At 42.6% G+C, this 25,840-nt stretch overlaps 1 protein-coding gene across 1 annotated transcript in view; it reads left to right on the plus strand.

Moving 5' to 3' along the window:
- RABGAP1L (RAB GTPase activating protein 1 like) overlaps positions 1-25,840 on the plus strand; it is a 768,100-nt gene that overhangs the window by 138,435 nt on the left and 603,825 nt on the right. The window contains 2 exon segments of the mRNA XM_029618149.1: positions 16,542-16,608; positions 19,602-19,704. Coding sequence (XP_029474009.1) covers positions 16,542-16,608; positions 19,602-19,704 — 170 coding nt within the window.

The raw sequence follows: 25,840 nt of genomic DNA on the forward strand, positions 1-25,840 counted from the left end.
TTTTGTTTTTCATCTGCGGCAAGATACTTAAAACTTTATTTTTGATTGTTGTTGACACATTTTATGTTTTTTCTTTTCCTTAGAATCCCTAAAGTCTTTTATTACAGTTTAATATCCACATAATATATTTATAATTTTTCCTTTTGTGTGTAATTTATTTTTATTTTATGATATATCAAGTTATTTCCCTTTCTGGAATAATGTTACTTTAATTCTTATTTATGTTTCTGTATTTTAAAAAGATGATTACCTCTAAAACCATTTCACCAGATAAATATATCTGCCTCTCTCCTCTAAGGAGAAAAAAAATCTACCACCTCTCATCACCAATCTGTAGTTGCAGGAGCAGTATCAAACTGTCATAGATTACATATCTTGATATATTATTTTATGTTCACAAATTGAATCTCTGTCACTGTCTTGCTGTATCAGAAAATATATTCAATGTGGGACCTCAGAATATCTTAATTTATTTATTTGCATATAGTTATAAAATATTATATCTGTGAACCTGTTCATCATTTTCTCTTTAAGCTTTAAGCCTTCATTGCTTAGAGACATAAAGCTCCTGGATGGAATAAACGGCTGCTTCATGGAGAAATTGGTTCAGGAACCAGTGAGAGAGGGAGCTATTTTAGATTTAATTCTTAGTGGAATGCAGGATTTGGTGAGAGACATAACGGTGGTGGAGCCACTTGGCAATAGTGATCATAACATGATCAAATTTGAACTAATGACTAGATGGGGGCAATATGTAAAGCTACAGCTCTAACACTAAATTTTCAAAAGCGAAACTTTGATAAAATGAAGAAAATAGAAAAAACAGATAAGTGCAGCTGCAAAGATTAAGGGGTAGATTTTAAAAGGGTTACGCACATAAGTTATGCGCGTAACCCTTTAAACCCCCCCTGCGCACGCCGAGCCTATTTTGCATAGGCTCGGCGGAGCGCGCAAGCCCCGGGACGCGCGCAAGCCCCGGGACGCACGTAAGTCCCCGGGCATGTCAGGGTTCATGTTGGGGGGCGGTGTGACGTTCAGGGCATTCCGGGGGGGGGGGGGCATGGTTCCAGCCCGGGGGCGTTTCGGGGGCATGGCCGAGGCCTCCAAAATCGCTCCCGGGCCGGGGAATCGCGCGGCGGCGGCTGACTAGTGCGCGCGAGTTACGCCTGCCTGGGGCAGGCGTAACTTTCGCAATAAAGGTAGGGGGGTGTAGATAGGGCTGGGTTAGGGAGGGGAAGGTGGGGGGAGGCCGAAGGAAAGTTCCCTCCGAGGCCGCTCCTATTTCGGAGCGGCCTCGGAGGGAACGGGCAGCGTGCGCAGGGCTCGGCACACGCAAGGTGCACAAATGTGCACCTCCTTGCGCACGCTGACCCCAGATTTTATAAGATACGAGCAGCTACGCGCATATCTTATAAAATCCGGCGTACTTTTGTTTGTGCCTGGTGCGCGAACAAAAGTACGCGCGGGCGTACTTTTCTAAAATCTACCCCTAAAAGCGTACATCAGGCGTGGACATTGTTTAAAAATACAATCTTAGAAGCACAGTCCAGTTGTATACCACATATTAAGAAAGATGAAAGGAAGGCAAAACGATTACAGGCATGGTTAAAAGGTGAGGTGAAAGAAGCTATTTTAGCCCAAATAATTCCTTAAAAAATTGGAAGAAGGATCCATCGGAAGAAAATAGGAAAAAGCATAAGCATTGTCAAGTTAAGTGTTAAAACATTGATAAGGCAGGCTAAGAGAGAATTTGAAATGAAGTTGGCCATAGAGGCAAAAACTCATAATAAAAATTTTAAAAAATATATCTGAAGGAAGAAACCTATGAGGGAGTCGGTTGGACTGTTAGATGACTGAGGGGTTTAAGGGGCTCTTAGGGAAGATAAGGCCATTGAAGAAAGAATAAATGAATTCTTTGCTTCTGTGTTTACTAATGAGGATGTTGAGGAGATACCGGTTCTGGAAATGGTTTTCAAGGGTGATGAGTCAGATGAACTGAACCAAATCACTGTGAAACTGGAAGATGTAGTAGGCCAGATTGACAAACTAAAGAGTAGCAAATCACCTGGAACTGATGGTATGCATCCCAGGGTTCTGAAGGAACTAAAAAATGAAATTTCAGATCTATTAGTTAAAATTTGTAGCCTATCATTAAAATCATCCATTGTATCTGAAGATTGGAGGGTGGCTAATGTAACCCCAATATTTAAAAAGGGCTCCAGGGGCGACCCGGGAAGCTATAGACCAGTGAGCCTGACTTCAGTGCTGGGAGATATAGTGAAAACTATGCTAAAGATCAAAATCACAGAGCATATAGAAAGACATGGTTTAATGGAACACAGTCAGCATGGATTTACCCAAGGGAAGCCTTGCCTCACAAATCTGCTTCATTTTTTTGTAGATAAACATGTAGATAAAGGTGAACCAGTTGATGTAGTATATTTGGATTTTCAGAAGGAGTTTGACAAAGTCCCTCATGAGAGGCTTCTAAAAAAAACTTAAAAGTCATGGGATAGGAGGCGATGTCCTTTCGTAGATTACAAACTGGTTAAAAGACAGGAAACAGAGAGTAGGATTAATTGGTTAATTTTCCCAGTGGAAAAGGGTAAACAGTGGAGTGCCTCAGTGCTTTTCAATATATTTATAAAATGATCTGGAAAGGAATATGACGAGTGAGGTAGATCAAATTTGCAGTTGGTACAAAATTATTTAGAGTAGTTAAATCACAAGCAGATTGTGATAAATTGCAGGAGGATCTTGCTAGACTGGAATATTGGGCATCCAGATGACAAATGAAATTTAATGTGGACAAGTGCAAGGTGTTACATATAGGGAAAAATAACCCATGCTGTATTTACACGATGTTAGGTTCCATATTAGGAGCTCTACTACCCAGGAAAAAGATCTAGGCGTCATAGTGGGTAATACATTGAAATTGTCAGCTCAGTGTGCTGCAGCAGTCAAAAAAGCTAACAGAATGTTAGGAATTATTAGGAAGGGAATGGTGAATAAAATGGAAACGTCATAATGCTTCTGTATCGCTCCATGGTGAGACCGCACCTTGAGTATTGTGTACAATTCTGGTCGCCGCATCTCAGAAAAGATATAGTTGCACTGGAGAAGATACAGAGAAGGGCAGCCAAAATGATAAAGGGGATGGAACAGCTCCCTTATGAGGAAAGCCTAAAGAGGTTACGGCTATTCAGTTTGGAGTAGAGGCGGCTGAGGGAGGTTATGATAGAGGTCTTTAAAATCATGAGATTTATGCTACATCATTTTAATATCAGCAAAGAACATACACCAAACTGTGTGTGATTTGTGCAGTCGAGTCTTCTTTGAGCAAACTTTGAACTCTAAAATTACCCGTGAAAAAACATTTGGCCCCATAAGTTACATTCACCAGCTTTGGGCCCCACTGAGAGAGGAGTAGAAGATGGCACCTGGTTGTTTCCGCTCGCACTGGATCGAGTGACAGCTTGGGCATCAAGCCACGTTCCCCTGATGAGGTCACCTAAGTGGGGGGGGGGGGGGGGGGGAAGAACTTGCGTGCGAAATAGGAGGAAGTCTTCCTGCTACCACGCTTTCCTCTCTCCCCGGACTATCAGGCCACTCACCAGCTTTGGGCCCCATTGAGAGAGGTGCAGTAGACGGCACCTGGTTGTTCCCGCTCGCACTTGCCTGAGAGACAGCTTGAGCCTCAAGCCACATCCTTTGATTATGTCATCTGTGCGGGGGGATGAAGAGCTCATGAAAGATGCTGGAGGCACCGCACGCTGGTGGAGCGCACGCTCCATCGCGCATAGCAAGGAGCTCCTTTGTTCGCTCCTTCATAGAGTCTGCACAATTAACTATGGACGTCCATCATTCCATGATTCTTTCTCGGTTATCTCAGGTCAGGGTAGGAATGGCGATCTCTCTATCATTAAACAATCACGTTTGCTACATCAGCCATTTTGTTTAATTAATATCTTACCTTCTGTTAGTCTATAATTCCTGTTTTTATTGATGCTAAAGTTATGCTGATCAATATTCAAGTGATTAAGAAAAAATTCCTATTAGTTTATGATTTAATTCAAATGGAAAAACCAGTAATGTTTTTGAGAGTTGGCTCCTTGCCTCAGACACCATTACTTTTAATCAAATTTGTCCTCCCGATTATCTTTATTATTCCCAACCAAGAGCAAAGAGTAGAGGGGATGGTTATTGGTAATTCATAAAGAGAGTTGGAACCCCAAATTCAAGACTCTGAGTTCCAGTTTACCATATGAATCCTTGATTCTTTACACCACCAGATTTTCCATTTGCCTCACTTACTGTCCTCCTAAATCGTTACAAGCCACCTGTCACCTTTTTTTGAACTTCCTGTTAGCCAAAACAAATTTAAACAATATGATTATATTGGGTGATTTTAACTTGCCTTTTAATTCTGCTTCTCAGCTGGGTATTGCACATTGTTTCTTGACATTCTTTCTTCTCTAGGCTAGACCCAGCTAGTCCATAGTCCTACTCATCAACAGGATCATATATTAGATCTTATTTTTGTTAACAATTCCAGCAGACAATACAGTTCTGAAATATTATCTGTTAAAGAAGTCCCAAGGTTAGATCATTCATTAATTAGTTTTTCAGTCTTCTGGCATAAAGACCCTAGTGACTCTAAACTTACTAACCCACAGATTTGTCGTGGTTTTATTGACAGTTCTAAATTTATTGAAGGCTTACAACCTTTTCTAGACTCTGCCTTACCTGATGACTTAGATGACTTAATTGTTAGTTGGACTGACTCTGTCACTTCAGTGCTTGACTCTGTTGCCCCTCTCAGACTGTTTCTAACAATAATAGGAAACCCTAACAATGGCTTCCTCCCACGTTGATTCTCCTTAGAAAGTCTCTTAGGAAAAGTGAACATGCTTGACAGAAATCTCCTTCATCTATGTGCAACTAATTTCAGACTTTTACTAGCTAAGAATCAATCAGAAACATTAGAAGCTAAGAATAATTTTTATGCTGAAAAAATCAGGTGTATTGGCTACAATTCCAAGGCATTATTCCAGTTAGCTAAAAATCTAACCTGTATACAAAAACTTGGCCATCTCTCACAGATACACCATCCACAGAAGCCTTTTTGAAAATTTTTTCTTTTAAAATCAAGAACCTTAGTTTGACTTTTGCCAACGTTTCTTCTTGTTATAATGATTCCCCTTCTATATCTAGTTCAATTTGGTCATTTTTTAATGATGTATCTCAACTTGAAATATCTAAAATTATTTCTTCAATGAACAATGTTTATTGTCCCTCTACCAATTCTCCAATTGCGCTCTTTAACGCAATCAAATACACCATTACTCCATCATCAACAACCATAGTTAATAAATTGCTCCAGTCTGGCTGTGTTCCAGACTGTTTAAAAAAAGCAGTTGCTAAATCACACTTAAAAAAAACCTGGTCTGGATTCTTCTGACCCAATAAACTACAGGCCTATTTCATCTTTACCATTTACCTCCAAAGTCATTGAAAGTGCTATATTACTGCAATTGACAGAATTCTTAGAAGAAAAAAAAAGTACTTAATCCCCATCAGTTCAGATTTAGACGTTCCATGAATACTGAACTTCTAGTATCGTTAATTGACACCATCAGATGAGGCCTAGATAGTGGTCACCAGTTTTTACTTGTTTCTCTAAATATCTCTTCAGCCTTTGATACTGTTGATCACAACATTCTTAGATATTGGCTACAAGAATGCCGTATCTCCGGAAATGTCTTAAATTGGTTCTCAAAAAACCAAACAAAACCTCTGATGTAGGTTAATAGGGTATAGGGGTGAAAGACTAATTGAACCATCTAGTAGCTGGTTTCCTCTGCCACCTTTTGAGGCTAGCAGTGCCACGTTGTTGAAGAGATTTACAAGCCTAATTCATTCAATACTCTGCGACCCCTGACAAAGGAATGCATCTGAAATCTGGCCATGTTAGGAACATTGAGCAGCTAAGCACATTTTTGTTCTAATAATGTGTGGGTTTTTTTTAAGAATAATCTTTGTTTTGAACACAGTGCTGACGTCCTGAGATTTGAAAATGTCCTGAAGTTAGCAAGAGTTCAGGGTGGCATCACTATTAGTCATTCTCTACTGTGAAAAGGAAAATTTTGTTTTATTGGTGGCATTGTTCACATATAAAAATTACAAAAACGGGTGGATGGTGGTATGTTGATGATTATAATAAGTCTATTTGGGTAACCTGGATGGTACCTGTAAAATAGTATAACATATGAAACTACCACCTTCCTCTCGAAAATATTTTTTCTAGACTGGTTCCTCATAGTGAAGTCAAATTAAAGCTAATAACATTTTACATTGGTTTCATTACATAGGTTTCGATTGTGGTATTTAAATTGGTTCTAAGCATATCTTAGCAATCGGACATGTCAAGTTAAATTCAGTAATAATTTTTCTACCTGGCAAACATTGAAATTTGGCGTTCCACAAGGCTCTGCTTTATCAGCAGTTTTACGAGTATTAACATCTACTTGGCTCCAGTTGCAAAACTTCTTGCCGGCATTACTGATGGATATAAAATATATGCTGATGACATTCAATTTTTTATCCGATTACATCCAACCTGGGACAAATATCTTAAATGTCTTCACATCTGCATTTATGCCGTCAAACAGTGGTTGCATCAAAACAATGAGATCAGTATTCAAAAGTTTTTCTCTGAGTAAGTTTGGGTCTTAGCTGTAAAGACATGGGATTTTAAATATGCCCCCCCATCACCACCACCACCACTGACTGGATAAGTTTTAGCTGAGAAAGTCATTAGATGGCTTAAATTTAGCTGGATAAATAAAAGGCAAGGTAGGGTATCAACTTAGCTGGCAAGTGCTGAATATCGGTGCTGGCCAGCTTAGTTTATGTGGCTAAGTCTGATCATGCTCTGATCAGGCCTAAAGTTAACTAGGTACTTTGTACATGCATAATTTTAAACTTACCCAGTTATATTCTGAAAATAGCTGATAACTGAGATGAAAATCCTGGGCCAGCAGGCTCAATCCCTTCAGCCTCCCATACTCCAAAAACCTTTAATAAAAATATCATGGTATAGCACAAGATGTCCTTGCCACCTCCCCCAAAAATAAAATAAAAAGTTGTGGGCCATAGCAGTCCTAAGGCCCCACTGCTCCCCCCCCCCCCCACCCCCACACACAGTATTTAAAGAATACAGACTTCCTCCTATCCACCTCTCTAACCTTTTCACATAGTCAATCCCTACTCTCACTCTCTCCCAAACCCTAAGGACATGCTGGGAACATGATAGTCCAATTGGGCTCCCAGCATGTCCTACATTGCTCTGACAGCAACACTAATACTGTACGCTACTAGCATTGCTTTCTTTTTTTAAATATGGATGGCCACTATTCATAGAAAGGAGACAGCGTTGGCAATGTGCTGCAACCATATTTTGGATGTCACTTCACTTTTCATACCCTTTCAATTCTTCTTGATTTTGTTGAGATTGACTAGCCAATATTGTTGATACCTTAGTGATATCTAGTAGGAAAGTAATTGAAATTATGCACTCAATTTGTACAAAGTTCTGTAGGCTTCTGGTCACACCTTATTTGACCTGGATTTGAACGTCACTGTATTCTTCTGTTAATGAACACTAACTAATCTGTCAAAATCCCCGTATCCTGTTTAATGTTTTTCATTATATCAAAAGGATCCAGAGATGTCACATACTTTTATCTAAAGAAAATTTCATAACATTAGAGACAGATCTCTGTGCCTATTAAACTTTTATATATCTATTTGTATATTATTTTAAACATGTGAAAAAATATGTTCATAGATCACCCAATATTCAGCAAGATGACTTAAGAGTATTAGGAGTATCCATTTCTAATCATCGCATACAAAAGGTTCTTGTAAATAAATGTTCAAAAGGATGTGCATAAATCTTCCAAAATAAATATTGTATCCTGTATAAAATATTCATATTTTGAACCTCAGTGTGGGGTAGATTTTTAAAAACTGCGCGATCGCGTACTTTTGTTTGCGCAGCAGGCGCAAACAAAGGTACGCTGGATTTTATAAGATACGCGCATAGCCGAGCGTATCCTGTAAAATCCTGGATCGGCGCGCGCAAGGCTGCCGATTTTGGGCAGCCGGCGCGCGCCGAGCCGCGCAGTCTGCCACCATTCCCTCCGAGGCCGCTCCGAAATCGGAGCGGCCTCGGAGGGAACTCTCTTTCGCCCTCCCCTCACCTTCCCCTCCCTTCCTCTACCTAACCCACCCCCCCGGCCCTATCTAAAACCCCCTCCCCCACCTTTATTCATGGATTTACGCCTCCCGGAGGGAAACGTAAATCCACGCGCGCCAGCGGGCTGCTGGTGCGCCGAGACCCGACCCGGGGGCAGTTCCGGAGGGCGCGGCCACGACCCCGGAACGCCCCTGGGCCCGCCCCCGAAACGCCGTATCCTGCCCCCAAAACGCCGCGTCGTTCGGCCCCACCCCCGACACGCCCCCGTCCAAAAATCCCGGGACCTACGCACGTCCCAGGGTTCTGCGCGCGCCGGCGCGCAAGGCCCTGCTCGCATAAATCCGGGCGGATTTACGCAAGCAGGGCTTTGAAAATCCGCCCGTGTATTTTCTCCCAAAACCTTGTTCACACAAAATTGTAATATTAAAATAACCAGTGAATATCCCTTCAGATATGCAACCTTTATATCCAAGTTTGAAAGTGCTGTGCAGTCTGAGGAAAGTCCAGGAACTGAGAAGGTTGTGGAACTGTGGAACATTGTTTTGTTACAAGGAGTGCCTCTTGTGAAGACAGCTTTTCAAATACGTCAGACAAACAGAAACATTAGGTTAGCTAACTTGTCCTGTGCTGGGAATAATCTTTTGGAGAAAAGATTCAAGAATCAGTGATGCAGCTCAAGGACCACCAAGAGACTCTGCGCCAACTCTCCTTACTGCCTTCTGATCTCTCTTCCTCTTCCAAAAGATCCTTTAGGAGAGACTCCAAGAGACAAGTCTACTGGCAAAGGAGATACTATCCCCTGGCGTCCAGGGGTCGGCCTTCTAAGCCTTACCAAAAAAGCCAACCCAGACAACCTCGAGTACAGAAGTCACAGCCAGCCCCCCAGCCAGGTCCAGTGTCTGGCTTTTGACTCCTTCCTAGAGAGCAGTACCTAGCCTCCACTTCTGGCTTTTCCCGTCGGAGGCCGGTTGTGCCACTTCTCCAAACCCTGGCACGCAGTCACCACAGATCAGTGGGTACTTGCTGTAGTAACTCAAGGTTACCACCTCAACTTTCTCTCTGTTCCACCGGATTCCCCACCTCGGCTGACGTAGGGAACATCCGACCACTCATCACTCCTGGAGTAGGAGGTCTCCCTCCTCCTCCAGTCCCGAGCAATAGAGCCAGTGCCCCTCTCCCATCAGGGGCAGGGGTTCTACTCCCGGTATTTCCTGATACCAAAAAAGACAGGTGGTGTTTGCTCAATACTGGATCTTTGCACCTTAAACAAATACCTTCAAAGAGAAAAGTTCAAGATGGTGACCTTGGTTTCTCTTTTTCCCCTTCTCCAAAGGGAAGTCTGGCTCTGCTCTCTAGACCTCCAGGATGCCTACACACACATTTCAATTACTCAGTCACATAGCAGATTCTTGCGGTTCCTAGTAGGCCCAAAACACTTCCAGTATCAAGTGTTACCATTTGGCCTAGCATCTGCCCCTCGGAGTCTTCACCAAGTGCCTCGTAGTGGTAGCTGCCTTTCTCAGGAGTCAAAGTGTCCATATCTACCCCTATCTCGACAATTGGTTGATCAGGGCTCCCACTCAACAAACTGCACTGACGTCCCTACGTCTCACTTTGCATACCCTGATCTCCCTAGGGTTCCTCATAAACTTTCCAAAATCCAGGTTAGTTTCTTCTCAAACCCTGTCGTTCATAGGGGCCGACTTGGACACTCCAAAAGCAAAAGCCTTCCTACCTCTGGATCGAGCTTTCACTCTCGCTTCTCTGGCCCATAGACTGCAGTCTCGACAACATTCAACTGCATGTCATTTTCTGGTCTTACTGGGTCATATTTATTTTTATTTATTTATAGACTTTTCTATATCGATATTAGTGGAGACATCATATTGTTTTACAGCAGAACTATAGTGAGGAAATTACAATGAACAGGTATAAGGGGAGGGATTACATAGGAACAAAGAAGATGGCAAAGAAGTAAGAGAGAACAAGCGCTTGGGGCTGCTTGGGATAACATTGATAGCCCGTAAACAGCAACATAATAAAGTAACAAATGTAACAAAAACTATGCACAAGGATTCAGTTAAATGCTGGCTTGGAGTGAGGAGGGGGACAGGGGAGAGCAGGGGGTGGGGGGCTATTTGAGGGTAAGCTTGTTTGAAGAGCCAAGTCTTTAAATTAGCTCTGAATTTAGAAGTGCATGTCTCAAGCCGGAGGCTGGTGGGTAAGGAGTTCCAGTGTGAAGGCCCAGCAATGGAAAGGACTCTGTCCCTTGTGGAGGTGAGGTGTGCCTTCTTTAGGGAAGCCACATGAAAGGTCTCTTTATTGGAGGCTCTGGTGGGTCGGTTGGAGCATATTGGATGGAATGGCTCTTCAAGCCAGTTAGAGTTGTGCATGTATATGGCTTTGTGGATCAAGTTAAGGGTTTTATATAGGATGCGGGAGGGGATCGGGAACCAGTGCAAATCTTTAAGGATAGGAGTGATGTGGTCATATTTATGGGCATTGGAAATGGTTCTTGCTACTGCATTCTGCAGCATTTGGAGAGGTTTTAAAGAAGAGTAGGGGAGGCCTAGGAAGAGGAAGTTACAATAGTCCATTTTTGTTGAGAGGGTGGCTTGAACGACAGTGCGGAAATCACTGGCATGGAGTAATCGTTTTAGTTTTTTCATCACATTGAGTTTGTAGAAGCCTTCCTTGAGGATAGAGTTGATATGTTTTTTTAGGTTCAATTGCTGGTCAATCTGAACCCCGATGTTTCATGCACAAGGCTGCATAGGAAAGGCGTTATAGGCAGGATCGTTTGCAAGGGCAGGTTTGGGGGGGTATATGTTGTGAGATGAGGAGCAGTTCCGCTTTGGAGGTGTTTAAAGCGAGGTGGAGATTAGAGAGGAGGGTGTTAATGGAAACAAGACAGTTCCTCCAGAATTCAAGGGCTTTGGTTAAGGACTCCTGAATGGGTATGATGATTTGCACATCATCAGCATATAGGTAGAATTTGAGGCCAAGATCAGAAAGGAGCTGGCAGAGGGGAGTGAGGTATATATTGAATAGGGTAGATGAGAGGGAAGAGCCTTGGGGGACTCCTTGGGAGAGAGCATGGTGGGTGGATTCAGCATTGCCTATTTTGACTGAGAATTGTCTGTTGGAAAGATTGGATGTGAACCATTGGAGTGCAGAGCCAGAGAGGCCAATGTCAGCTAGTCTGGAGAGGAGTTGATTATGGCTTATCATATCAAAAGCGGCAGACATGTCTAATAGGGCAAGGGTGTAGCAGTGTCCTTGGTCCATGCCTCTGATGAGGCAGTCAGAGAGGGAGAGAAGGAAGGATTCTGTATTAAGATGTTTACGAAAGCCGAATTGAGAGGAATGAAGTATCTTGTTGTCTTCAAGGTAGTCCGTTAGTTGAGTGTTGACTACCTTTTCCATGAATTTTGAGATGAATGGGAGGTTGGAAATGGGACAAAACATGTCTGGGTCCTTAGGGTCTAAAGAGGGTTTTTTAAGCAGGGGTTTGACTACTGCATGCTTGAGAGTGTCTGGGACTATGCCTGAGGAGAGGGAGCAGTTAATAATATCAGCTAAAGGTTTAGCTATGGTGTCAGGTATTGTAAGGAGGGCTTTAGTGGGAACAGTGTCTGAGGGGTGGGTTGCAGGCTTAATCTTTTTGAAGATGGAAGCAATTTCGATAGATGAGGTGAGGTCAAGGGAGTCGAGCGTAGCAGCTGGCGAGCGTGTGCCCAGGAAGGGAGAGTGAGGGTCTGGGGGGAATCTGCGGAGAATATTTGCTATTTTATTGTGGAAGTAGAGTGCCAGTTCTTCACATTTGCTACTTGCCTCAGTGTCAGGAATGAGGGGAGGGGCAGATTTGGTGAGTTTAGTGACAAAGGGAAAAGAGGGCTTTGCGGATTGAATATGTAGTCGTAGATTTTTTTGGTGTAGAAGTCGCGTTTGGCATTAAGGGTGGAGATTCTGTAGCGATGTAGGGCGGATTTGAAGGAGGAGACTTTTTGAAGAGAGGGGTCTTTATGCCAGGCTCTCTCCTTTTGTCTGAGATCATTTTTCATTTGTTTTAAGTCAGCGGTATTCCAGAGATTTAGGTTTTTGGTAGTATGGTTCAGATTTCGTCTGATTATTGGGCATAGTTCGTTTGCAATGTCGAGGGTGAGGTTGCTCCAGGATTCGATTGCAGTATCAGGATTAGTGCAGTCAAGTTTGGACAGGGATCCAGAGAAGGCTGAGCTAAGATCCTCGCTAGGGCAGGATTTTCTGAATGCAATAGATGTGTTGGAAGCAGGATGGTCCAGAGTGGGTGTCTTTATGAAGAGTAAGGTTTTGATAAGGGAATGGTCTGACTAGGGAACAGGAGTGCATGAGGGCGTGTTAGTGGAGAGGATACAGGAATTAATGAGCAGGAGATCTAGGGTGTGCCCAGCTTTATGAGAAGGGGAAGAGATGATTTGTTTGCATCCAATGGCGTCAAGGGAGTTGAGGAAAGCTTCACAGGACGATGAGAGGGGAGAATCGTCTATGTGGAGATTAAAATCTCCTAAAATGATGGCGGGGGGATCACTGTTGATGTTGTCCATAATGAACTCGATGAGGGGGGATGGGTTGAGTTCTAGCAGGCCGGGGGGGGGGGGGGGGGGGCGTAGACAAGGCAAACCTGTAGCTCTTGGGATTTGTATAGCCCAGTCTCAAGTCTAGGAGGGGGTTCAATGTTCACAATTATGTGCTTTTTAACTGCTAGGAGGAGGCCTCTGCCTCGTTTCTTGGGTCTCGAGATGGTGAAAATGTCGTAAGTTACATTGGGGAGCTGATTGAGGAGGACAATATCGGAATCCTTGAGCCAGGTCTCTGTGATGGCGCAGATTTCTGGCTTACAATCAATCAAGAGGTCTTTGAGGATTATGGTTTTTTTAGAGAGTGACTGGGCGTTGAAGAGAATTATAGATAAGGTTGTGAGTCCTAAGAATTGTGTAATTCCTTTCCCACTCGATGTACCTCAGGGCCACCTACTTGCCGGGAGTGCACAATGTGTTGGCAGACAAGCTGAGTCGCACTTTTCAACCGCACGAGTGGTCCCTCAACCCCACTGTAGCAGACTCAATATTCCAAAGTTGGGGTTACCCTCACATAGACCTCTTTGCATCAGTTCACAACCGCAAAGTAGAGAACTTCTGCTCTCTTGCTTGCGGCCAACACCTGCAGCCAAGAGATGCTTTCTCCCTCTCGTGGGCCAGCGGTCTCCTTTATGCGTACCCTCCACTTCCACTTCCACTCATTTCAAAGACTCTCGTGAATTTGCGAAGGGACAAGGGGCTAATGATTCCGATAGCCCCTCATTGGCCACGCCAGGTCTGGTTTCCAATTCTCCACGACCTATCAGTACACCGGCACAATCCTCTGGGGAAGGACCCGCTTCTGATCACTCAGAACAACGGCTGTCTTCATCGCCCCAACCTCCAGGCCCTCTCCCTGACTGCCTAGATGTTGAAAGGTTAATACTTCAAACTCTTAACCTTTCAGAGCTGGTTTCTCGTGTCCTAGTAGCTTCATGAAAGCCTTCCACAAGGCAGTCTTATTGTTACAAGTGGAACAAGTTTACGGTATGGTGTACTTCCATGTCCATCGAACCCTTCACTTGTTCCACACCGAAGTTTCTGGACTATCTCTGGCACCTGTCAGAGTCAGGCCTCAAAACTTCGTCTATCAGAGTACATGTCAGTGCGGTAGCTGCCTTCCATAAAGGTGTCTGTGATGTACCTATTTCAGTACAACCCCTTGTAACACACTTTTTGAAGGGCTTGCTCCACCTTAAACCTCCACTGTGCCCTCCGGCCCCTTCCTGGGACCTCAACATGGTTTTGGGGCGGCTCATAAAACCGCCGTTTGAGCCTCTCCAATCCTATGATCTCCGCTATCTCACTTGGAAAGTGATTTTTCTTTTGGCGATCACATCCGCTCGCAGAGTTAGTGAGTTACAGGCCTTAGTCACCTACCCGCCTTATACTAAACTTCTGCATGATAGGGTAGTACTCTGCACTCACCCTACGTTTCTGCCTAAGGTAGTATCAGAGTTTCATATTAATCAATCCATTATACTACTCACCTTCTTACCCAGGCCCCATTCAAGTCCAGGAGAACGGGCTCTGCATACTCTTGATTGTAAACGTGCTCTAGCATTCTATCTAAACTGTACAGCTGGCCACAGGAAATCCACTCAATTGTTTGTTTCCTTCGATTCCATCAAATTGTGTAAACCTGTGGGTAAGCAGACTCTCTCCTCCTGGTTAGCGGACTGTATTTCCTTTTGCTATCAGCAGGCAGGCATTCCACTTCAAGACCGTGTCAAGGCACACTCTATCAGGGCCATGGCAACATCAGTAGCGCACCTATGCTCGGTACTGCTTGCTGACATCTGTAAGGCTGCTACCTGGAGCTCTCTCCACACCTTCGCAGCCCATTATTGTTTAGACAAGGCTGGCAGACAAGATTCCATCTTTGGCTAGTCTGTACTACGCAACTTATTTGCGAACTGAGGTACCATAATCCTTCCGCCAACCCATTAGGGTTCAGGATGCCCTCTACTAAAATTCCACCCCAGTTGTTGTGCCTGTTGCACATCTTTGGGTACATTTTGTGCATTGCTCGGGCATCCTCAGCTCGGTACTCACCCATATGTGAGGACTACCATCCTGCTTGTCCTGTGAGAAAGCAGAGTTGCTTACCTGTAACAGGTGTTCTCACAGGACAGCAGGATTTTAGTCTTCACGAAACCCGTCCGCCACCCCGTGGTGTTGGGTTCGTTTACGTTTTCTTATTTTATTTTCGCATGTACTTTTTACTATAAGACGAGACTGAAGGGGGACCCCTGCTGGATGCATGGTTGGTGCTATGCTAGGCATGCCCAGTAGGTGGCAGTCAAAGTTCTAGAAACTTTGACAAAAGTATTCCATGATTGGGCTCCATCTTGATGATGTCACCCATATGTGAGGACTGACATCCCTCTGTCCTGTGAGAACACCTGTTACAGGTAAGCAACTCTGCTAACTAGCATATGTAAATTTGCGTACGCACTTTTTCTGGAGTAATTTTCAAAGGGAAAATATACACATATTTTTTCTTTGAAAACTAGTACAATGTCTGTGAGTAAGCAGTGACTGCAGACTTTGCACTTTTATGGGCAATCTTAAAATTACCCCTGTTGTGAACTATGAATGCCACTGGAAGAAGGTAGTTTTCTTAAAATAAATAATTTTCGGGCCGATACAGTAATGCCCACTCTCCCTGCGCGCGCACAGACCACTCTCCTGTGTGCGCGATTCAGTATTCAAATTAGGCCCGGCGGTAAAAAGAGGTGCTAGGGACACTAGCGCATCCCTAGCGCCTCTTTTTGGGCAGGCGCGGCAGCTGTCAGCGGGTTTGACAGCCGACGCTCAATTTTGCCGGCGTCTGTTCTCAAACCCGCTGACAGCCACGGCAAAATTGAGTGTCCGGTTTTCAATCCGCGAGTCACGGGCAGACTTCAAATTTTTTTTTTTAAACTTTTTGTAACTTTTGGGACCTCCGACTTAATATCGCCCTGTCTTTACTGCTTTTCTGTGCACTTTCCCGGTGCCTGGAGAAATTAGTGCCTACCTTTGGGTAGGCGCTAATTTCTGAAAGTAAAATGTGCGGCTTGGCTGCACATTTTCCTTTCTGAATCGCGCAGGAATATCTAATAGGACCATCAACATGAATTTGCATGTTGCGGGCGCTATTAGGTTCGGGGGGTTGGACGCGCGTTTTCGACCCTTTACTGAATAAGGGGTAACGCTAGCGCGTCAAACACGCGTCCAATCGCGGTTTAACATTTCGCTCCGCCGGAGCGCTCTGTACTGTATCGGCCTGTTTGTCTGTTATTGCCTAGCCTTAGCCAGTTCTGTGGTCATTTGAAGCTGTATGTGTTTATCTCTACAACTATTCAAGTTTTGACCCCCCCCCCCCCATGTGTATGTATATCTCGGGATTTATAGTGCATCTTCTATTGGATATCACTATTTCTTATCATTCTTCACAGCAACAAAATCCCCACATAATGCTACAGCTATGAAGATGGGATAAAGGGCCGCCTTGTGGACATAACTCATCAGTGCTACTCCTTTTGAAATGCTAGAAGCACCATGCAGTTGATGGCCTTTGTGGAGTACTTAGTGATCTATAGTCATTAAAGCAAACTTGACCTCTCAGGTTGTATTTTTCTTTATCATATTCTGATATACTCTCTAATTTTTTTTCCTAGGTGTTTTGGAATGCTGTTAAGTCCGGGTCGAAACGTTAAAAACAGTGATATGCACTTACTGGATATGGTAATAATAATAAACATAGTTCTTTATATTATAGTATCATTTGTGAACTAAAAGCACTTATTTATAATTCAGTTCTGACCACAGTGATAAATACAAAAGAATAATCAATCATTATAAAAACAGTAATACTGCTTTTCATTTCTTAATGCTGTTTTTCTGCTCTTGCATTTTTCCTTTGTACGAAACAAGTTGCTGTTTACATAATTTTGAGAGCTCAGTACATCCCAGTTTGTATCTTCTAAGATGAGAATTTAACAATCTACCTTATAAATGGCCTGTGACCGACGGCCCGCAAATGCGCAGTAGAGCGCAGCTCTACTGCGCATGTGCGGGCAAGGACGTCGGTCAGAAAAAAAATGGCGGTGGGGCCGCAGGAGCGGGAGGAGAAGCAGCGGCGCCGCGCGCGCGCGGTGCCGCTGCTTCTCCTCCCCAGATCTGCCGGCAGATCTCGGGGGGGGGGGGGTGTCACTCCCGCGCCCCCCCCCCCGAGATCTGCCGGCAGGAGCGGGAGGAGAAGTAGCGGCACCGCGCGCGGTGCCGCTACTTCTCCTCCCCAGATCTGCCGGCAGATCTCGGGGGGGTCACTGCCGCGCGCGCGGGAGTGACCCCCCCCCCCCGAGATCTGCCGGCAGGAGCGGGAGGAGTTAATGGAGCCGGGTGAGGGTTGCGGGAAGTCGCGCTTACGGCGCCGGGAGGAAATGGAGGTGGGTGAAGGGAGGGACTGAATGGGAGGGAGGGAGAGGGGGGACTGAGTGAGTGGGAGGGAGAGGGGGGACTGAGTGAGTGGGAGGGAGGGGGGGACTGAGTGAGTGGGAGGGAGGGGGGACTGAGTGGGAGGGAGAGGAGGGAGTGAGGGAGAGGGGGGACTGAGTGAGAGGAGAGGGAGGGTGGAGAGGAGTGGGTGGGGGAGGGGGGTGGTGAAGAGTGAGGGGAGAGAGAATGAGGGGGAGGTGAGAGACAGAGGGATGTAGCCCGTTTTAACGGGCTTTACGGCTTGTTTTTATATATACTACTATTACTACTAATTAACACTTCTATAATACTACTCAGCATATACAGTCTCTGCTCAGTAGAGTTTACAATCTAAGCCAGACAAACATCCAGGGCAAAAGAAACTTGGGGAATTTCATTTATTAAGAAAATAGTTAAAAATTAATGAGACTGTAAGCTAAGCAGGGCAATTAGGGGATAAAATTGAAATGCAGTCTCAAAAAGTGGGTTTTTAGATGGGATTTAAATATGGCAAGAGAGGGACACATAAGCTCAGGAAGTCTGTTCCAAGCAAATGGTGCAGCCAGGTGGAAAGCATGAAGTTGGGAATTGGTGGTAGAAGAGAAGGTATAGGTAGTGACTTTCCTGATGAGCGCAGTGCACGAAGATGGGTGTAGAGAGAGAAATATGAGTTGTGGGATGTACATCTTATGATAAAACTGCACATCAACACCAAGATATTAACATGCAGACTAAGGAACTTTTGAAAACTTAAGACAGCTTGGAAATAGCTTGTTTAGCTTTGAAATAAAATGGAAATCAATTGGATGGGTTGTTTTTTTTTAATTCTAGGGAGCAAGTTTTATTAAAACTAATAGCATTGCTGCATTTACGGACACTTAAAATATTTTTTAAAAATGGGCCATATTTTTTAACATAGTTGTGATTCAGCTGTGTTGTGCTTTTGCAATGTCCATTGGGATCCCTGGTAGTAATAATTATCAGGTGTATATGGAACAACTATAGCTAATAATCTTCATCTCTAGAGAGCAAGGTTCAAGTTTTCTTTAATTTGTCATATCTAATCTACAGTATTTCGTGATTTCCGTGTACCTCCTTAGAGGATATTGCCTCCCAGAAATTCTGTACAATTCAGTATTGCTTATGGTATTTGCACAGGAAAAGCCTTGTTGTTGTGTGATTGAATTGCCCTGGTAGAACTGGGAAGAGAAGCATAACTATTGCTTTAAAAAAAAAAAGAGAATCGTTTGTGAACACTAAATTCACTAACACAGGATGTGTGTGTGTGTGTGGTGAATGCCAAGTTAGCTGAAGGGAAAATACCTATTAAACCTGTTTTTTGTTTAAATCATTATGAAGGCAATTTTCAAAACTTTAAAATGTTGATGGGAAATCTGCAAATATTTTAACCTGCGGGCTTTGCACCAATTTTCAAAGGAAAAGTATACACGTACTTCTCCTGTGAAAATTCCTGAAGGAAGACATTTCTGTTTAGATTTGTACCTCCTTTACTTGTGGGTAATTTTTCTTGCCAGAAAAACATACATAGTTTTGAAATTGCAAAACTGTGCATATGGTTCAATCAGAAACATTACTGGGATCCTGGCACCAAAAAACATTTGCAAATACCCCTGGATTTTTACCCTATTTTAAAACTCTCCCTCCCATCGTTTTTAGTATGGTCATTGCATCAACTGTCCTGAGGCCTGAGAGCCATGCAGCAGAGCTCCTCCTTGGAACCCTGTATCATATGCTCTAAATTCAACTACCCGGAGGCACCCTTATTTATGACCATGACTCCCTCCCACCTCCTGAGGGCTGTGAACACTGCCTTTGCAGAAGCCCCTACCATCTTGCCAACCTGGGATGTCTAACACCTCATTTGGGAACTGAGCTAGGTGCCTCTTCATGGCAAACTGCTCCTGAGCCACTGGACCAGCCCATGAGTTTGTATATTTATAGCTCTTTATCTTCAGTTCTCCGACTGGGTACAAATGCTATAGGTACTGTTTCACTTGAACATTCTATTCTCATTGCTGAGTAAAAGTTCCTGCCCTCCTCTAACATAGTCCTGATTTCATGCTTTCTCCTCTGATAGGCTTACAAAGAACAGCACTGTTGGCACCATATAGTTTCCAAAGAACAATGAGGGCATTCTTAAATCCCAGTGGGAATCTGGGTTTGTTTTGCATAACTGGCACATTTTATTCTCCTCCCAAGAATATAAGGTCCCTTTTGATGTCCTCTGTGCTTATCCATAGGAATCCATGGGGAAGAATTGTGATGGGCGAGCGTATGTTATCACTGGGATGTGGAACCCCAATGCACCTGCTTTTCAGGCACTAAATGAAGAAACACCAAAAGGTATCTTTCAAGTAAAGTATTTTTAATGTAAATACTAATTACTTCCTACCCCAGCTAAGGAACTTGACTTGAGCTCCAGAATCACCAGGGCATTAGAATGAGAAATAACACATTTTGCCTGCTCTGAAGATATTTCACAAGAAACGTGTATAGCTTATATGGAACATGCAGCTCCTGCTGCTAAGGACTGTCAGATAAAGAATCCTTAACTGTAGGCAATTTACCTAACATTTTCTAGCAAGGTGATTTTTTGGAGATAAGCCTCAAAGGCTTTTTCTTTTAGTGTGTAATAAAAAGGGAAATTCATTTTAAGAGTTCAGAAATCTGGCTGCTTGATTTCTTCAGATGTTTTCCCAGTCACTCTTTTGGTTTAGTTGTTTGGTTGTCAATATGTGTAGATTTCTTATTTATTTTATTTCTTATTTATTACAGTAATTTATATTCTGCCTATTTTCCAGACTACAAAATATAAAACATAAAAATATACAAAAATATTATAATCACATACAATTACAAGAAATAATAATCATAACAAAATTACTTTTATAAAATACAATAATAACAAACATACCATAAAAATCTTGGAAGATTACTCTCAGGAAAGCCCAAAAGCACATTCAAAATAGAATTTAAAATAGATATCTATTCAAGTTAAAAAGGCTTCCTTAAAAAGATGTCTTTAATGTTTCCTAAATAATTTCAGGTGCTAAATCTGACATAATAATAGTGGAAGAATATTCCACAATACTGGAGCTATTCTATAAAAAGCCCGATTACAGGTTTTCTTCAGTTGTACATGTCTGACACCAGGATCAGATAATAATTGAGAATTTGCTGACCGTAAAGCACAGGGCAGGCTGGTACCATTCTAATAATGATTTTAAATCGGACTATCATCATGTAATAAATGAAAAGACAGTACCAGAATTTTAAACTTTTTACATTATTTTATAGGGAGCCAGTGTAGGCTCTACAGAACAGGAGAAATGTGGTCTTTCAAACAACATCCAGTGAACAGCCTGGCTGCCACATTTAGGAGCAGTTGCATGGCTGGGTAGCCTGGCAGACCAATGTACAAAGCATTACAGTAGTCAATTGTGGGCAATATAAATGCTTGAACCACTGATCTAAAATCAGTTCTTTCTAAAATATATTTTAATCTTCTTAGTTTTCTCAGTTTAAAGAAGCCACTTCTTACAACTGATTTTCCCTGAGACTGAAAAGTAAAGGTAGAATCAAAACAGAAGTCTAAATTTCATAAGCCTCAGAAAATAATATAGTAATGTCCTCAAATGAGAAACATGGTAATGAAGTACAAGATGTAGCACGAGTAACAAGCAGGGCTTCAATCTTGGAAACATTCAAAAGCAAATTATATTCTTTCATCCATGACTTCACCTGTCCCAACACCATGAAAATTTGAGCAAGTATGACATCTCTAGTGGATCTAACCAGAAACCTCAATTTTACATCATCTGCATATACTTTAAAAATGACTCCTAAACTTTGTAACATATCACAAAGTGGACTCAAATAAAATATTGAAAAGAATTGCTGATAAACAGGAGCCACTTCACAGGCATCCAAGCTGAAAACAAATTGGTCTCACTAACGATCAGTTAAGGCAATAGTGCAAAATTCCATGTAGCAGAGAGGCATTAAGCCTGTGCAACTAGTCTAAACCTTCATCAGTCAGGGACGCCTCTGAGGTTCCCGCCTTAGCAACTTCAAAAGAGGGGCCCAGTGGCCTGCGCGCCTAGGAAGGCTTGGAGTCGGAGTGGGTGGCAGTGGCGTCCCGGCTGCCATGAGGAACCATGAGATACACGGCGGTAGAGGCTAACCCCTGCTGCGAGCAGGCCTGGAGAGGGAAGCAGGGCAGTACAAGACGTGAGTAGACACGGTCGCAGCTGTCTGTGACCAACGGTCATAACACCTGTGGTCCCCCATCTTCCTCCTCTTCATCATCTTCATTGGATTGATCTTCTGTCTTTGATTTGGACTGGACCCCGATGCTGCTTGACCTCTGCCTTTCCCCCCACCACAACCTGTATCCTGTCTTCAGTTGAACTCTGCCTGCCTCTGACATCTGCCTCGTACAGACTCTACTGCCTGATGCCTGTCCAGATTGTAGCCTGACCCGACTGCACTTCCCGTTGTGCTGGCATTCTCTACACACGTTTACTGACCACTACTGCTTGGACAAGGATGGTTGACAAGACAGTAGCTTTGGCCAATCTGTCCTTCGCAACCTGTTCCATGCTTAAACTCAACTCTCCCTGCCTAAAGCCCATGGTTCGGATTCAGGTTTCTCCCTATCTTACCAACAGTATCGCAGTTAGTTTTGTGCCTATTGGCATCCCGTTCGGTGCCAGTTGGTCATACTCTTCAAGGAAGCAACCTGTAGTTTAGTATTCACCCATCTGTGAGGACTACCATCCTGCTTGTCCTAGGAGAAAGCAGAGTTGCTTACCTGTAACAGGTGGTCTCCTAGGGCAGCAGGATTTAGTCCTCAGGAAACCTGCCTGCTATTCCGCGGAGTTGGGTTCTCTTTTCATTTTATTTTATTTTTTGCTTGCAAGACTGAAGAGGGACCCCATGTGGACACGTGGATAGTGGTATGCTGGGCATGATCAGTGAGACAGTCAAAGTTCTAGAAACTTTGACAAACGTTTTCTGTGCCAGGCTCCATCTGCTGATGTCATCCTTCTGTGAGGACTAACATCCTGCTGTCCTAGGAGAACACCTGTTACAGGTAAGCAACTCTGCTGTGCCTGCAAAACTGTACAGAAGTCAGAGGGATCAAGAATAGTTTGATGTGATGGAGCAATTTGAGCTTTGCAAATGAGGTACAGATAACTGATTTGATGTGAGATTTCATAGATAGTTTCATCAGTTATGACTTCTAGATTTCTACCTCCACATTCCTCCACTGGTCTAATTGTGGTGTTGATTTCCAGTAGAATGCAGTTGTTATTCTGGCCACATGCAATAAATGAGAGACCAGCTGTTTCACTTTAACAATAAAAATTCCTACTTCCCATCATCCCAGCAAGCATAACTTAGCAGACAAATTGAAGTTTTGCCCAGTGATTGCCTGTATTTCCTTGTGTACATTAAACCAAAATCTATCCACCACAAAATACTCCCAATACATATGAAGTTGATACCTCCATCCCACAACCCTTCCAGCAAAACAGGCTTGAATTGCTAAAAATAAAGTGGATATCTGACTGTTCTATGTAATAATTTGTACCTTAGTTCTCTATTTTTATTACAGAGTGAGAGCTTCTGAATAGCACACTAACTAGCATGCCAATCATCCACATCAAGATCCAAGGAAAGATCTGCATTCCATCTGTTAATTAGTGTTATACTTTTCTCTTTTCTTGAGTCTCATCACAAAGATGATAAATTTGTGGAATAAATTTACCTGAGGACCTTTACGTGAAAAAATTTCCAAACCATCTCTCCCCCTCATTATAATCAACTCCCCTCTATTACTAAACACATCCATGAATATCTGTAAGTATAGGAAATGGGTGAGTGATGATATTCCAAATTCATCCACCAAATTTGTGAAGGATTTAAAAGTTCTACCCCTCCATATCTACCTAAGAATTCTAAGTCTTCTTTTTGCTCACTCCCTAGAACCCAGAGAAAGGGTAACAGGAGACAGCTGAGGATTATTTAAAAGAGGGGAAATGGGAGAAATATTACCAACCTTTTTTTTTCTGAGGATTTTCATATGCTAAATATGTAAAGTATGTGACACAACTGGACTATTCCTATAGAATCCTGGTGGTGATAAGCATACTAGAAGAATAGTTTAATAATGTCAAATTATGCCCATAAGATTTCAGTTCTTCCAGTGCCTGCCTAGAATATAGTGGTCAGTACTCAACCATTCCCTAATTCCCATCAATTTTGCAGAAAGATAATAAAGATATAAATCATGAATATCAAGACCTCCACAGTCCTGTAGCATTTGCAAAGTAGAAATTTTATTTTGAGGGACCTTGCCTATCTAAATGAAGCAAAAACCTTATGAAGCCAATTTCAAGGAAGATGCTGGAATAACGATAAAGGCCTAGTATCATCTCTCACCCATTAATGGGACACAGTCAACATGGATTTACCCAAGGGAAGTCTTGCCTAACAAATCTGCTTCATTTTTTTGAAGGGGTTAATAAACATGTGGATAAAGGTGAACCGGTAGATGTAGTGTATTTGGATTTTCAGAAGGCGTTTGACAAAGTCCCTCATGAGAGGCTTCTATGAAAACTAAAAAGTCATGGGATAGGAGGCAGTGTCCTTTCGTGGATTACAAACTGGTTAAAAGACAGGAAACAGAGAGTAGGATTAAATGGTCAATTTTCTCAGTGGAAAAGGGTAAACAGTGGAGTGCCTCAGGGATCTGTACTTGGACCGGTGCTTTTCAATATATATATAAAAGATCTGGAAAGGAATACGACGAGTGAGGTTATCAAATTTGCGGATGATACAAAATTATTCAGAGTAGCTAAATCACAAGCAGACTGTGATACATTACAGGAGGACCTTGCAAGACTGGAAGATTGGGCATCCAAATGGCAGATGAAATTTAATGTGGACAAGTGCAAGGTGTTGCATATAGGGAAAAATAACCGTTGCTGTAGTTACACGATGTTAGGTTCTATATTAGGAGCTACCACCCAGGAAAAAGATCTAGGCATCATAGTGGATAATACTTTAAAATCGTCGGCTCAGTGTGCTGCAGCAGTCAAAAAAGCAAATAGAATGTTAGGAATTATTAGGAAGGGAATGGTTAATAGAACGGAAAATGTCATAATGCCTCTGTATCGCTCCATGGTGAGACCGCACCTTGAATATTGTGTACAATTCTGGTTGCTGCATCTCAAAAAAGATATAGTTGTGATGGAGAAGGTGCAGAGAAGGGCAACCAAAATGATAAAGGGGATGGAACAGCTCCCCTATGAGGAGAGGCTGAAGAGGTTGGGGCTGTTCGGCTTGGAGAAGATACGACTGAGGGGGGATATGATAGAAGTCTTTAAGATCATGAGAGGTCTTGAAAGAGTAGATGTGACTCGGTTATTTACACTTTCGAATAATAGAAGGACTAGGGGGCATTCCATGAAGTTAGCAAGTAACACATTTAAGACTAATCGGAGAAAATTATTTTTCACTCAACGCACAATAAAGCTCTGGAATTTGTTGCCAGAGGAGGTGGTTAGTGCAGTTAGTGTAGCTGGGTTCAAAAAAGGTTTGGATAAGTTCTTGGAGGAGAAGTCCATTAATGACTATTAATCAATTATACTTAGGGAAATGCCACTGCTATTAATTGCATCAGTAGCATGGGATCTTCTTAGTGTTTGGGTAATTGCCAGGTTCTTGTGGCCTGGTTTTGGCCTCTGTTGGAAACAGGATGCTGGGCTTGATGGACCCTTGGTCTGACCCAGCATAGCAATTTCTTATGTTCTTATGTTCTTAATTCCATCATTTTCACCACGTAGCACTTTCCTAAAAAGAATAAAGAAGGAGGTGTTCATCTAGCTAAGTCACATTTTAATTTCTTAATGGTCTCCAGATAATTTAATGTATATAACTCTGCAACATTAGCTGACATCTTTACCCAAGATTCTTAAAACCAGAATTTGCCACGGTGAAGCCCCTTAAACAATTGAGAATTACATTCTTAGGGCCTGTTTCTATAACTTTAGATTTGGAATAATTGGCTAGGAATTCAGAGATGATATGGTAACCTTTTAACATGTCAAGTAAGATTGTATGGATCTATCTGCATAAGCAATACATAAAAGATCATCACTCTTCCATGTGGCTAACATTTTAATGGCTTGATAAATCTCTAGGTCACTTATGGAGGTCACCAAAGATTCACAAGCTTCTTGGAGTAATTTGGGAAAAGTCATAGAATCCAGGGACTCTTCTTTTTTTATTGTATTGTTTTTTTAGATTTGATTTGTAATTGTTATTACTAATTTTTGTATTTTATCTGTATATTGCTTTGTTAGCTTTGCCTATTTTATTTGTTCATTGCTTTGTTTTATATTTGTAATTAATTGTGATTAAGTATTAATAAACATAAACAAATATAGACATCTTGAAAAAGTTTTACTAT

Source organism: Rhinatrema bivittatum, chromosome 10 (genome assembly GCF_901001135.1).
Source record: "Rhinatrema bivittatum chromosome 10, aRhiBiv1.1, whole genome shotgun sequence".
NCBI classification, from domain to species: domain Eukaryota; kingdom Metazoa; phylum Chordata; class Amphibia; order Gymnophiona; family Rhinatrematidae; genus Rhinatrema; species Rhinatrema bivittatum.